This window comes from Lissotriton vulgaris, chromosome 1_1 (genome assembly GCF_964263255.1).
Source record: "Lissotriton vulgaris chromosome 1_1, aLisVul1.2, whole genome shotgun sequence".
NCBI classification, from domain to species: domain Eukaryota; kingdom Metazoa; phylum Chordata; class Amphibia; order Caudata; family Salamandridae; genus Lissotriton; species Lissotriton vulgaris.
This window is the reverse complement of record NC_141685.1, coordinates 1630615369-1630631111: the sequence shown is the minus strand read 5'-3', so window position 1 is coordinate 1630631111 and position 15743 is coordinate 1630615369. Positions and strand designations below refer to the sequence as shown.

The 15743-nt window shown below is 42.5% G+C and overlaps 1 protein-coding gene across 3 annotated transcripts in view; it reads left to right on the top strand.

The window, feature by feature from the left end:
• The window catches only part of LOC147750942 (transmembrane protein 116-like), a 188283-nt gene that overhangs the window by 25497 nt on the left and 147043 nt on the right, over window positions 1-15743 (top strand). For 2 of the 3 annotated variants that reach the window (XM_086918847.1, XM_086918848.1), the window contains exon 2: window positions 14115-14158. The exons of the other annotated variant lie outside the window; for it this stretch is intronic. In XM_086918847.1, coding sequence (XP_086774973.1) covers window positions 14115-14158 — 44 coding nt within the window. The remainder of the gene's footprint in view (window positions 1-14114; window positions 14159-15743) is intronic. 3 annotated transcript variants of the gene reach the window in all.

Sequence of the window (15743 nt, the reverse complement as noted above, 5' to 3'; positions counted from 1 at the left end):
CTCCAAATAAGAAAAAAATCAATAGTGTTTTAACCCTCCATAGAATTACTAATTAATATTGTCGTAATTTTTATTGAGAACACTTATTGAAAGTCTTCTTTCATAAATGAAGATACCACCATCTTTGGGAAGAAGCAGAAGTATTGATGGAGTCAGATATAGCAGGAAGGGGAAAAATTCGAAGTCATAAACTTAAACCTAAGGCCTCATTTGCGAGGAGCTTGCGCAGTCGCTGCATCACTTCATTTTCACGCAGCAGCAGCACAATCAGTGCACCACACTGCTCCATATTTACAAACTGACGCATTGGGCCCAATGTGTCACTTTGTAGAGACCTGTGTCACATTATTCCTGCCCCAGGTATAATGTATGCCTGGGCTGCCTTTAGCACCGGTGCCCCCCAGTGCGAAAATGTTTTTTGCCGCTCCCCAGTGACAACACCCGTCACTTATTCCCTCCCTACCACCCTTTAACCGTCTCCATAACCACTCTCTCTCAGATGCATTTAATTAAAAAAATGTTGTCACTCATAGAAAGTGAAGGGTGTCAGAACACTTTACATAACGCACACATTACATAGAGACTATCAATCTTAGGTGTGTAAATCAGTGTGTAGGAAATGTTACATAAGACAGATGACAACAAGGGGTGGATTCACAAGTCATCCATACAGATAGGCAGTATAGTTGAAGAGTAATTTGTCTGGAGAAGCACAAACTCTGAATTTAAAATGTAACACAATGGATTGGGGCTCTCTTTAATAACAAGAACTGGTTTGTACCCAAAGGAACCCTTTTTGCAACATTAGATTAATGAAAGTCTGGGTGAAAAATCCATACCCTGTAATCTATACCTTGAAGTCTGCACACACTTCTTTGATGACAGTTAATAGCTTACTGTAAACTGCAACTAACAAAAGTAAGTCTGACAAAAGCAGTAACCCACTGACCTGTTTACATTACGTTCACTCTGTCATCTGCATGGTACATGTTCTGTGCAAAAGGCATTTTAACCGTCGTCTCTACCTTACCATGAATGAAATATTCCACCCAAAACTTTTATTAGACAAAAATCCGATCTCGCCAGGAAGACCATTAATCGCCGGAGTTTTCTTGGCATTTTAATTGTTGACTGAAAATTGCTGGAGGCCAGGCACTCAGCAGCAGGTGCTTTAAAGCACAATATAAAGTAGCAAACAGGCGTCCCAATGAGAAGTCAGCATCGTGGCACTGTTCGCACCGCCCTGATGTATGTCGGGTAGGCGTTCCCATGCAAAAACCTACATAGAAATGGCACAGTGAAATTTACAACATTTCACTGGGTCACTGTATGACTTGACTGCAACAGAATCCCTACACCTGCTCAGACCAGGTGTAAGGATTGACAGAAGGCTTTCGCAATGGGACTCGCCTATATGTTCTGCAGCATTGCTGAAGTTGCGCCAGTCATACGACAGATCTCCAGCAATGCGTCATTTTTGCAACAACAGATGCGTCAGAATGTCTACCCCATCCGATAATCCTTACATCATGGAGCCCTGTATTGTAAATACAGTGCACCCATGGTGTCGCAAGGGAATTTGACGCAGGCGCAAGAAATCTGGCACACCACTGCTGATGTGTCCTTTTCATGAAAATGAGGCCCATATTTTTTTACAACATTCGTCTCTAGTCATCCACATCTCCAGTTTTGGGAATTCATAGCATCAAGTGATTTTAGTAATTTAAATTTACTAATATGTACACACACCCTTTAATCGCATCTGGAACCTGCAACTTCAGCATCACTACTCTGGCCCCACTTCATCATCAACCGATTCCACAAAAGTATCAGCTGCAGCTGTCTAGGTGAAGATGTAAGACCTCACCCATTTCTTATAAATGTTTATTAGTTTAAATAAAGTATCCCCTTTAAAATCCTGTGTGTATATAATACATTTGAAATGACATCGTTTTAATTTACAATGTGTAACCAGGAACAGAAACCTGCCTTCAGGCAATGAGGTATCAGTGTTGTGCTCCTTTTAATACAATAATATCGACAACCTGTATTAACACAGTAACTGACGAACGTACCAACAAGCAATAATTGCAAGCCTACGAGGCAAGAGAAAATGTTTATATTCCTCGACAGCCTATTAAATTGTCTCTAGAAACTCTCTAGAATTTGAACTGCTCCGTAGTTAAAAACTGAGAAACACTGAGTAATGAAATGCCAATGCAGGAAATTTTACCTGAGTGCTAATTTCACATTTTGGACACACCTTTTTCATAGTCCGAGAGGCAGAGTGCATTACTCCACATTTCTGCAGTATTGAGAATCATAATCTTCTCTGAAATCATTATTTCCCGTTCTTAGTCATGGTTCCCCCTCAAATTTAGCTCCCATGGCATTATCTGACCTATGATTGCCCTTCAGTAGTGAGTAAGTATTTTAGATTCTTTAGTAATGCGAGTAGGGATATTTTGGGAGTATTTTAACTGTTGTTTTAGTTTCTGAAACTTTGGATCATCCAAATTTGAAAGAACCATTCAGTAAAAGTACTGTGTTTTCTGCACCGCTCCTCATCTTCTTTCGATAGCAGATTCGAGTGATGCGTTTCAGACTTTGATTGTTTCTGCGCAAAGTGTACGTCTTAAATTTTGACACTTAGGGTCTAATTCACTAAGGCAAACTTACACGTTTGTATATTTTACTCTTCTTCAGTATTGCCAGAACTGCAATTTAATAGTAAGTTTACGAATGTGGAGACTTTGCAATAGGGATAGAGAACTCCACGCATAAAAAGATACGCCTGTCTTTAGAAATAGCGGTGATATGTGCCTTGGTCTCTTGAGGACATGAGAAATATACCGTCCATACAAAAAGGCAAGCAATTAACTTCCATTTTACAAGGCAAGAGTGCAAGGGTTCCTTTGTTGTGACAGCCATGCCACTCAAAAGCATGTTGCATGAAATTGGGTTGAGTTGCATTCACTGCCTCACTTTCTTCTGCTTTTAGAAATAGTCTGTCCTCTTGGTTTCAAACTAAATTTCTTTAGTCATACCCCAACTGCTTATGCCACGTTTGAAAGTATGTCACATTGACGCCTGTTTCTACAAGTTCCTTGTGCTCTGGAGTTTCCTGGTGTTCGTTGAATGTTTTCTTATCAACCAGCCTTGCAGACTTAGTTATCAGTGCTTGTGTTTTGCATAGATAAGTCCTCCAGTTCACTGTGTGTAGCTTTATTGCCAAGTCAACCCGTGGTTTCCTGTGTTTAGGCTTATGTGACTGTGGCATGGTTAATGGCGAGCTATTGACATTTTAGGTCTGCATTTTGAAATGAAATGAAAAAAGAATTTATAGAGGCGGTAGCTGTCCTGAGGCGTCCTAGCGCTAGAATTTAAAAGCTTTAACGCTTTAAAAGTGCAGCTGTTCAATAGCTAACAGCAACTGGCTTTGGGTCCACCCATTTGTACCATTAGCTTTTTTTGTCCAACCTCTTTAAGCCATTTCATGGAGTCTTTGTCAATTACATCTTGGCTCAGCCCTGGGGACTAATCACCACCTAATGCTGTTGGCTGTTTGGGTCTAACCTTCTGCTTCCACTCCAGTGTTTGTTCTGTACTGTATGGAGGAACAGCCTTACAAACATTTACCACTCTGTTCATTCCTGCTGGTCCCCCTTGAGTGTTTAACTATAATGTGCTAATTATTCATGTGTTAGCACCTTAAGTCCAGACCTATCAGTTTTGCCAGTGCTTGTTTGAAAGTGCCTGTGATGTCCATTAAAAACCTCTTTGAAATCTAATTGTATTTCCTTTGTGAGAAAATAGTCCATGTATTATTTAGGTCTCAATTTTTACTGTTGGGCTCCGGTGCCTTGCTACTTTGGTTTATGCCTTTCTGCTAGTATTAAACTAAATGTAGGGCAATTTGATTATACATTTAGCGCTGAGTGGCACCGGCCGGCGTTGAATCCCTTGATGATATGTGTCTGTCCTCACCAATAGTACAGATTACCTTTTCTGGTCTGGCAAAAGATCAGCTTGCCTAGAATTTATATAGATCAGGGCCCGGCAAAATAGTATTTGAATATTGTTAAAATGACAACCACGATTAGGCACAGAACAGCAGATTTGTTCAGATGAACCTCATAAAGATGGCCTCCCCACATGTAAAGCTTAGAGCAGTGATAAAGGAAATGTACTGAAGTCTTCAATTTAAATAGCAGAATACAAATTTCGACTTGTCCCCCTGCATTTTCTGTCATTGTTTCCATGTTGGACTTGTGCATCGCCTTCCCCCTCTCACACTCCATGTCACCCTCTCTTTCTCCCCCCACCATGTTCCCAAGGCCAGAGAAGGGCATCTATGGAAGCTTAGCATAACCATTGATGTACACATGAAATTGGACAGAGGGCCACGGGGAAAAAGAGAAGGAGGGCAAATTTACACACTGACAACATTTATAACAAACACCTGAAACAAATATTTGAGACAAATATTGCGTAATGTGTAAGTGCTAGGCATGGTTGTTTCACTCATTTGCGATATGTAAAAGTAATCCATAGGTTGAGAATGTCAGTATGCAAAATATAGGTTAAACATCGGTGTTATTTGAGAGCTGAATGGTGGAGGTAGGATCTTACAAGCGATTATATTAAGTAAAATAATAGCATGCTCGTGGGAGGTATACTTTGTCAGGACCAGAACACATGTGGGACGGGGATGGCTACAAGCAGTGTTTAATTTGTCAAAGAATAAGTACTGGGACCTATAGTGCTGCTCAGAAGACTGTGGCCCCTGCTACCCGATGTCAGAGCTGTGAATACCAAGGCATAAACTTGAGTCCAACCCATGCATCTTTCATCCACCACCAGACATGTCCTCAACTTTTATCTCATTCTTACAGGTTACTTTTCATTCCTGCTTTATCCATTTGTCATTATTTTCTGACCTTTCTCGTCCTTCTTCTTTCTCTCTTTATGTTTTTCTTTTCCTCTGGGTCGAAGTCTAATTATAAGGTCTTGCCTACTAGACATCGCAAGCTGTCTCGTTGCGAAAGAACTTTTGTGGTCTTCCTAAAAACATATAGTGCGCTTACATCCTGCACATTCCTTACAATTGGTTGGCTTTATTGTTACTCTCATGTGCTTGGTTCTTATGTAAGGACTTGCCTTCCTCTTCTTGTGTTTGTCTCTTCCCTGGAGCATATCCTCTTTACCATCCTTTTGACTGAATAGCTTGCATTCTTCCACTTCTCAGTTTTAGAGAACAACTTTATTTGTCTTTGATTAAGCACTTCATGAGTTTTCCAGCTCTCTCCTTTGCGCGTTTCTTGACCTGCCAAATACCCACCCCATCCCTTCATTTCGTGTTGCTCTCTCCCACATGTGCTTCTCCACTGCCCCAGGATAACTCTCTCCCTCGTGTGCTGCTTTTCCCTACTTCTCCCATCTTGTTTTATTCTTATTTTATATCCACCGTGCTCTCCCTCTTGCTTCCCCCTCATCCGGTACTCTGTTCCCCTCGCAGCCCTATTTTTTTTCATTTACCACTCCATTTTGCATGGATAAATAAAAATGTCACCTGTATTATTTAATAGTCGCATGCATGCATGGTAATGCATGCATTGCATTCATCATTGCACATTCGGGTGATTATGAAATAACCTGCCATCATCCTCGTTCCTTTCCTTTTTCTTTTCTTTTTCTTCTTTGGGCAAATGCTACTCAGCATCGGTAAAAAAAAGTTTATGCTATGCTGTGCAGCATCACCTAAAAGTATTGCAAGAGCAAATAGCTCCCACATAAATGAACAATTGGCTTTGCCAAGGCTTGTTAAAATTAAGTTCTGGTCCAGAAAAATAAGAGCTGGCGGCTCCCCCATGCAACCACCAGCTCAATCCAACACTGGCTACAAGAAGATAGTGCAGTAGTGTGCGTACTTCAAAATATGAAGTATAGAAAAAAAATGGCGTCCCCTGTGAGTATTCTTACAATACACAAAGAAATGTATTAGATAACTTGTGGAATCCAGAATATTATCTTGAGTAAAAAGAGTGGCCCCATTCACAAATGAAACTGCATGTATGAAAGTAACGGTCTGTGCACAGGGGTCGATTTTCAATGTTTCCCAATTCCCAAACCTTCCTATTCAGAGTGTTCCAGGAGTACCACGCTAACAGTCATGGGCCTTTTTAGGTCAAGCTGTGGGTCACACAACAAACTGTCAACTCTCTGTATACCTGGAAGAGAATAATAAATAGAGCCACATACTTAGAGAATATATGTGAGACAATAAGACAAACAGTCAAAAGGATATTTTCTGTATGTGAAAAAATACCCATCAGTTGTCGACCGAAACCGCCCTTGTCATCATATGGGATCCTTCACACCAGGAAGGGTGGGTTTTACAACCCTTACAAATGAATTGTACAATGAGAGTGTCCCAGTGAAGCAGAGGAGATATGGGCGTGTGATGACAACTGTTAAGCAGTTCAAAAAATGTGAGTGAAACAAAAAGAAATAAAGTGCCAAAAAGACTGAAATTGGAGAGGAAAGAGAAGAACATTTTTTTAATCGGTACCTCTCTACTTCCAAATCAATAAAACCAGTGCGATATAGTAGTTTAAACAGATAGCTACTATGTGTGTTAACAGGTCAACATGTTTCTGCAGACTAATGGACCCTAGTAGGTGTCCGCTGCTTTCATCAGGACCAGATGGCGCTACTGCTTATCAGATGATAAACGAAAAAATTGTGTTATTTTAAGTGTTATTTAAAAATAAAGACAGATTTCACCTGGGTATCCTAGGTGTAGACATTCTCCTAGTTGGTGATCCAGACATCAGGAGTGGTGGATTAATCACAGTCAGGTACATAGAAGGACAGACAAAATACAAACAGACATACATTAACATTTGGGTAAGAATTTCTCTCTATTATGGCCAAATGTGGGATGGAGACCAAAAATCTTATTTTTTCATTACTAAGCCCCTGTGTCAAACATATGTACACTAGACCAAAGGGTCCGAAAAAGACATATATGCCCTACACTATGAAGCAGCAACTACCCCACGGGGTACTCATACTGATTGAGTGGGTCTGCAAAGTTAGTTTTTACTGGCATGTCTGTGTAACTCTCTTCTTCGTTTGTCCTCACTAGAGCGGGGCTCCATTTACCTGCGCCGTAGCCAGGTGAGGTGGAGCTTTTCTCTCCTGCCAATTAGGTAAGCGAGAGTCCCTAATAGGGGACTAGTGTACATAGTATGTGGCTCTATTTATTATTCTCTTTTTGTCAGGTATACAGAGATTTGACAGTTTGTTGTGTGACCCACAGCTACTCTACGTCTTGCTAAATTGATTTGTTTGGGGGTTGTAGCTGTGTCAGGTCGGTAAACATCCCCTTGGACCCTCCCATCACCGTATTGTTCACCTTTTTAGGTCAAGCCTAGCAGCGTGCATGCGCTGCTCTGCGAGACTTCTTGTAGCTACTATGTGTGTGTCTGAATCCTCCCACACAGTGGATTGGCTTTTGCGTGTGTCTTTTAAGAATGAATGCATGCAAATGGCTAAAGATGGGTGCATGTCCCTTCTCTTTTGAAATTTAACTCCCACAGCGTTTTGCCTGCGGTAGTGAGCAGCAGCGCGCAAGGCGGCAGCTGCAGTGCTTGTGGATCAGGTTACTATGTACACAACGTGCTATGTACAGCTGCACAGTGAGCCCTTCCGCACACACAGGGTGCTGTCTGCGCGTATGGGACACCGCTTTCACGTAAGGGGCCCTCTCGTATGAAGTGTAATTGTATTGCAGTGAGTCAGGACTCCTTCCGGCAGCGCTCGAGCGGGCAAGAACCCTAGACTCACTCCGGGGCGCCCGCTTGTTCCGAACACTCTCTTTTCTGCGTTCAATGCCACATGCAGGCCTTTCTGCAGCATTCTGAAAAATGCATGCGTGTTTTAGGACTGCCGACTTGAAACACTGCCTCTGTGGAACATTTCTGCAAATCCCCTCCAGATGATAAAACTTGCCAGACACTTCAGAAAATTAGTGCGCGGTGTTACAGCAAGGATGTCGGTTCACCCCTAGTGTTACAGCTTTCACTGCCAGAAATTACCAGAGCATTACTAGAATATTTTACATGTAGGTCTACGGCCTCCATTTTACAACGTGGAATTGGCAGGATAGCAACAGGAAGTTCTGCAATACTTTGGTAATGGCCTAGAGTTTTGGTGAATGACACTGCTCCCACTAGTCATTTCTTCAAGACTTCTCCAACAGGAAAAAATCCATACGCGCTCCCCACTGTTTCTAGAAGGTGCGAGGTATTACCGTTACTCTTCATGGTATTACTGCATCAGGAAGTGACGTTACAGGAGCTGTTTGTAATGCTTCGGAGAAGAACAAATGCCCGGTATGGTCATCTTAACCTCTCTAGAGCATTACCAGCAACGTTGGAAAGAGGAGGCACGTCTTTTCAAGACTTTGAAGAATGTACTTTTAAGTATGTATAAAAAATTCTCCCTCATAGCTCTGTAGAAAACCCTTAAGTCACCCTGAATAATCACCAGAACGCCGCAGCACATCACACGACATCGCCCAGTGCATCTTTCAGGGTGAATCAAGGGGGTATATTATCAAGGGGGTTTATCTCCGCTTTTTTTGGCTTTAAAAGCCAAGAAAGCGGAGATAACATTATCTCCCTATTACCTAGCTGTCGCTAACACCAGTTAGCGACAGCTAGTAGGAGATAGCGACCATCTTGGGCCCCACTTTGCATGTCAGAGAAATGTATCACTAATGACATGCAAAGTGGGCGTGCCAAGATGTTAGCGACTGGAAACAGTCGCTAACATCGCTATCTCCTATTACCAACTTTTGGAGATATTTGCGCTATTGCTTGGTAATATGCCCCAAGGTTTTGTGTAGCACTGGATACTCAATTATTTTACACGTTGTGCAGCTCTACATTAATAAAGAGGGTTATATGGGCACACTCGGGCGGTAGTAAATCTGCCTTGCATTCTGTTAAGGGGGTTGATTGATGCCAGCTTTTCAATTAATATGAAATTCCTTGAGAACATTATTAAAGTGCGCGCAGCAGACAAAATGCAAGCCCTCCTGAAATTCTCTCCTGCCTCTCTTAGCATTTTACACCATTTCACGTCACACTGTTGTTATTTTGCTTAATGCTTAAGCCACATTAATAGCGCGATTCTGAGACATTTTCTTTACTTCTTCCTCCTAGTTAATTCTTCCTCATACTTAAGTTTTTTTCTTTCTTCTATGTTTTCATTTATTCCATATTTTTGTTCCATTTTCTTTCACACAGCGCAGACCGGTTCAGCTGAAGGGTCCAGTGGGACCGGGGGTGGTATGTTATTTCTCTGCTGCACATCATGCTCCCCTCACACTATATCCATTAACTTGTGGAGCTCAGTGGAATTGTGACGCGCCCCTGGGAAGGTTGTGTTGCATCAGAAGGGCCACAAGGCTTCTAGCCGAATTACAGGCACTAGTATTCATTTATTTTCTACTCATTTCCCCTTTCCTGTATATTAATTTATCTCCCTTCCGAACTTCCTCTGTCACCCTTTCTCTTCTTTTTTCTCTGCTCCTCTGTTTATCTCTTTCCACTCTTCCTCTCACTATTTCTCCTTGTGTCTTTGCTGCTCTTTTTTTTATCTCTGTATCTAGCCTTCTGCGTCTCTCTTTCTCTGTCTAGCCATCACTCAGGCACTCATCTATTTCTTTTCATCCCCCCTGTGGTCACTCTCTTTGTAACACTCACTATCTGTTCCCCTCTCTCAGTTTCACTCCTCTCTCTCGCTTCCACTATCTCTCGCTCAAGCACACACACACACAATTACTTTCCAAATATCTCTTGCTAAACACTTAGAAGGTCCCAAAGGCGAGACCTATTGGCTATGCTAATGCTTGTTTAGATGTTGCTATATTCCCATTGTGGAATTGTGCACAGGGTTCAACTCCATATAGAGGAAAGGCGGCCCTGCTGTGTAAAGGCACATGTTTTATCTCCTTTTCTCTGTATTTCCATTGGAGACTCTGCTCCACCCAAAGGTTGGGGTTTTTTCGTTCCTCCTCCAAACTTGGAAGTAGAGTTACCCCAGCCCTTTGAAGAACCAACTCTCTGTACATTTTAAGTGGTGGGAACAATGTAGAGTGAAGCTTATGAATGGTCGGGAGCTACATGTGTGTGGCTATTCACAAGCTCATCAAGGTGAACTATGTTTTATTACACCCTCCCTTTTTTTGTGGGGGGCACGGAGATTATATAGCGTGAACTAGACCCGAAGGTATCATAGCACTTTACATGAGCACCAGATGCGTTACAGACGAACAAATTAATTATTTTTCGTAGGCACAGGGGAATATGTGATTTGCCCAGAATCACAGGATGCTGAGTGGCCCTTCCGAGACTCGAACCAGGTCCCCCCTACTCAATATAGACCGCTCTAGTCGTTAGGCCACATCCTCTCCCTTGAAAGGAGTTACATTTGCGAAAGTATGGTGTCCAATTGCACATGTTTAAATGGATTTACACCTCCTAGATATTTTTGTGTGACTTCCTAGCAGGAGTAAAGCCACACTCTCTTGGCCTTAAACATACGTTTGTGGCCAAAAAAGCCTTTGTGAATCAGGGATAGTGCCTTTGATGACTATCTTGTGCACATACCACTCCTTACTGCCAACCATAAAACCCACCCAGTTATATTAAACAAAATATCAAGCTTGGATTGAATATTAAAATCTGTTCAGGCTTCCTAGATATATTCTCAATAAAAATCCTACAATTTCACTGGACGCACTTTGCATACTTGTGAGCCCTTGGAAAAACTACTGGATCTTACTATTCGCTAGTTCAAATTGTGATAGATGAATATTCATTTTGTTACTCAGGGCACACACCTTTCATTTCCCTGCCTAATTAGAAATCTACAGTGACCCAAAGACAGGTTCCTTTTGTGGATGGAGCCTTGAATGGACCCCTAAAGCGGTTTCACAGTATTAGAACACCAAATGCCAGGTTTATCAAGCTTTCATGCAACGCAACGAGCAGGAGAACTTGCAGCGCTGAGCGAAAGGGAGGGGTCAGGGATGCACCATATTTACTAACATATGAAGCATTTCTGTTCTCTGGCTGCACTGCCGCACAGTCTGCTGCCTAGCACCAATGCAGTCACCCTTGTGCCATGGTGCAAGGGTGCCTGTTTGGCCGGCAGGATTATTTTTGTGCAGGAAGGGACTCCTTCCTGCACAAAAACAATCACAAGTGGCTTTTTCCTCTTTCTAAGAGTGCCGCAGAATGCAGCACACATCGAACGAGGAAACAACGAGGAGAAATAAAGATATTTCTCCTTATTGCGCCTCCTCTGGGAAGGTGAAGCATTTTGACGCGTTCCCCGTTTTACCATTCTTGGTATATCAGGGCATGTGCCAAAATCCAAGGGTGGATGCGTGGGACACCCATACTCCACCCATGAAACGCCCTCCCAGGGCAGAGTCCCGCAAAGCCGCAGCTAGCGCTGCCTTGCATTACTTCTGATTTACTAAGCAACGCAAGGCAACAAAAGATGGTCTTGCGTTGCTTGGTAACGCTGACTTTAGTATTGGGTTGCCCTGGCGACACCGTGCTTGACATAAGGGCAACGCAATACTGTGATAAATCTAGCCCCAAATTTGGAAACTTGATTTCAAAGAGACCAAGTTGTTATTTAATTTGCATAATTTATGTACTACACTTCATTGCATTGTTCATCCTTAATATGTTTTCCCAATGCAGATAGAGTTCAAGATAATAGCGCTAGTCTAGCGATTTGGAAATGATTTGGGGAAATGAAAGCAATTTTGAGAATGTCAGGGGTTCTAGAACATCCTTTATGGAGATATGCTGCAACTACAAGCCTCCAAACCTAACTTCCTCTAACATGGGAGGGGCCTGGTCTGTCTGAGGTCACGTGGCATGCCAGATCTCCTCACTATGACTAGGCTGTTGTTCTGTGGTGCTGTGTTTAATTCATAATGGGCCTGACAATCGAGTCTTCGGAAGAAGTGGGATGGCACAGAGCACGATTAATGGTGCTTCTCGCCGTTCTGATAACCAGGGGCGTAGCAACCATTGGCGCGGTAGGTGCAGTGGCGCCGGGCCCAGAGCCCCGAGGAGCCCACTGAGCACTACTAATTGCTGTATTTGCTAACCCTAAAGCTGTCAAAGAGGGCACTCTCCTTGCTTGTACCGGGGTTCATAAAATCCTGGCTACACTAAGGATGATAACAAGTTGTCTCCTCTGCCAGCATCTATGCCAGTGGTTCAGAAATTCTTTGCTGGAGGCCAGATTTGTATCCTCGGGGTGGGCATTAGATTCGTGGTCCAGGCTTAAGTGCTGCCCAGAGTTGACTGCATCTTTCCAGACCCTGGTATTTTAAACGACACTGGCCGCATTGTAGGCGGTGATACATGCAGCAGCATCAAAACCAGACACCAATAGGCGTGGCCGTGAAGGTCCAACTTTGGCTTTATCACCTCTAGAACTTCTGAACTTTGAAGCTGAATATCACTTTCAGCTGCCAATCACACCACGGCAAAATGCGCACAAACGCTCCAGTCTAAGCGCCGACCCAGGGCCACGCAAGACCCCCCCAACCCAAGAGACTACAATGTGAAAATGGCAGATGTGCTCTACAAATCCAAGATGCAACATAACAATGCTCTCATTACATACCATCCCACTAGGGTTTCGTCCAGTCTGTTCTAGGTTTTAGCCAGCAGCATATTTCTGCTGGGAATTGTGAACCTTGCTTATAACGTGGTAAGCAAAACTAACACCAGTCCCACAACCCTGCGGGTTGGTAGCGAAAAAGAAAATGGCACTGGATGAAGCCGCACCTGGTAAGAGGCAGCTTGTTGGCATCACTGGTGCTGTGCTATTTGCCAGTACACTTCAGTGGCACTTGCCCCGCCTCAGACTTCCTTCAGAAGAGCTCAACACAAGCCCAGTTCAAACATTCCGCTCCTTATCACATGTCTAATACAGAATCCAGGATGTGGAGTGCAGTAAGTGGAAGATCATGTATTTACCTTTCTGGTCCTTGTGATGACTGCTTTTTGCACTGGACCTGAATTTCCTAATAAGGAACTTGGCAACTTGATAGGAGATATATTTTAACGTGGGCATTTTAAGATTAAAAATAGTTCTTAATAATAGTTAATCGAAGGTGCACAGCACAACTCCTTCAACATTCTAGGAGGAAAACGACGAGCCGGAGGGAAATGAAAAGATTAAGGGAAGTCAGAGGTATTGTGGTTCGTCAAGTCATCCATGATTTACAAGTCACCAAAACCATGAAGTACTCGGGCACTGCCTGCAGGACTGCGTCATCAGCGTCTTGGTGCCTAGAGTCAATTCATTTTGTTGAGTGCGCTATGGAGAGGGTTCAGACTCAAACAATAAAAATCAGGTAAACAACAAGCCTATCAAAATGATGAGTTTCGGATTAAGAAAGACGTGTAAGGGCACCACAAACCAAGCGAAAAAACAAGCTAAAGAGAAAGCTTTAACGAAACAGTGGGTCGTAAAGAAACAGTTAACCTCAGCAAAAGGACCAGTTCAAGGGACATGACAGCAGTGAGCCTCAGTGACCTCGGAACCCAGGGGAGCGATAAACCCCAAGGAAACTGTGCGCCTGGATGGGATGGGATTAGCCTTTTCTTGGTGGGCATTTGTAGAGATGTGGGGATATCTTTGGTAGGACGTGGTGGACTCTTTGGGAAGCCTGGCTGGGCTGTGGTGGCCCCTTGGTGAGATGTGGTAGGCTTCTATTAGATCTGGCCAGGGTGTTCATGGTCAGCTGTGATGGACTTTTGGGAGTCCTGGGCGGGCTATTCATGGTAAACTGTGGTGACCTCCTGTAAACTATCGCTAGGATTTTCTGTCTGGTTTGGACTGGACTCTTGGTTAGCCCATTGCATGCTTGTGGCTCCCGGTTGACGTATCTTAGGTTCTTAGAAAGCTAAGAGTGCTTCTTTGCAAGTAAATTTGCTAGCAGTGGTTGTTTATCATAGATGTTTATAACCTGAAATTTCACTTTTTGTCCTGCCTGATCTCAGATTTTCTCCTTGTCGTACATCTACCTGGCAGTGCTTCCTCTCAGGTAAGTCCACTCACCTAAGGTGCATCGTTTCTTCCTCGTACACAGGTCAATCGACCACTGCTCTTTCTTAAATGGAAGCCTCTCGTATCTTCTGTTTGTAAAGCATTTTATATGATCTGGTTGATATGTAATCAAAGCCTATCATTGTCTTTTTTAATCTTACGTATTTGAAATTTCATTTGAACAGTTAAAGTTGGTTTCAGCTGGTCCTCGGTGGGGCATTTAGGTGTTGAGGCAGTGGGGTATTTATGGCTACACGAACAACAAAGCACATCCTACTGGTTAGATAAAAAATACGAATTGCTGCCAAGTAACATCACAAAACAGTTTCAAGGCAGAACTGTAATATACTGGATTCGACCTAGAATTGATCAATATGTGTCAAAACCTACATGGCAGTAAATGGATCCAGCGGAACACGTCTAACGAGCCAAGACTGTCTACCAGCGTTGACTTCCTACGGCTACTGTTGGTAATAATCTTATGGTTAAGATTACTAATGCACTTTAAAAGAGTACATGAAATCTTGTCCACCTCACAGGCACAGTGAAATTAGACACATATCTTCTCACTTTAGAGAGCTGGAAAATAGTGGCTTTCCAAAGTTAGAAATATATTGATTTCTACAATGCTGAGATACAATATTTCCAATTTCAATTTATCATGAGTGTTGGAAAAATCAGTTTTCCTCTCATAAATGAATGAATGAATGCTTAAATCAACAAGCAAGTGAATGTATTAATCAGTGAGTGGCTAAGTGAACAAACAATGGATTTATGAATAAAGGATAAGACGAATGAACAAATGGGTCCCAGAGTACAAGAGCTCAAAAGTGAAGAAATAAATAGAGTAATTAATGCACAGACAAATTAATGCATGGATGAGTGTAGAAGTGTTTATCGTCACCTGGCCTCTGTGATGCCTCGGCAAGATGGCTTGCTCCTGTTTCCCCATGAACCCTTTTCTCTCCGAAACAAAGTCACGAGCAGCACCTTCAAACTGTGCAAATCTATTCAACCTAAAGTGCTACTGATGAACTGGGGGAAATGTTAATACAGATTGGAGCTTTTTCTCCACTCTGAATTTGGTCATTCAAACAGTTCCACATCAAATAACATTTCATAGTTTAATGAAAGGACTTTAGGCTGCACAATAAAGACTGACAAGTATTGAAGGTTTATTAAAACATTTACGGCATTACAGAAAGCAAAATACATGACAAAGAATCAGTCAGTTGTAATTTATCATATAAAAACACGAAGCTCAGAATAAAATGCAAATCATGAAATTATAGAACAGCTTCGTAAATCATAAATCAGATATTAGACCGGCAGAATATCGCTTTCTAAAGATCAGTGGAGAGTGAGCCCACACCCTCTGGAAAAAAGCCATTTTATAAGATTAAATACAATAAGGTTCATACATTTAGTGTGAATGTGCAGGGGCCCAGACATCTCACCCAATCATGTTAAAGAAAGAATGATACAGTTTAAAACACATTTGCCACCATTGTCCCACAGATTGATATAATGTGGTTCTCATCCCTGGTGCTCCCAGGACACCTTCTGGTTAGTACCAATTCATA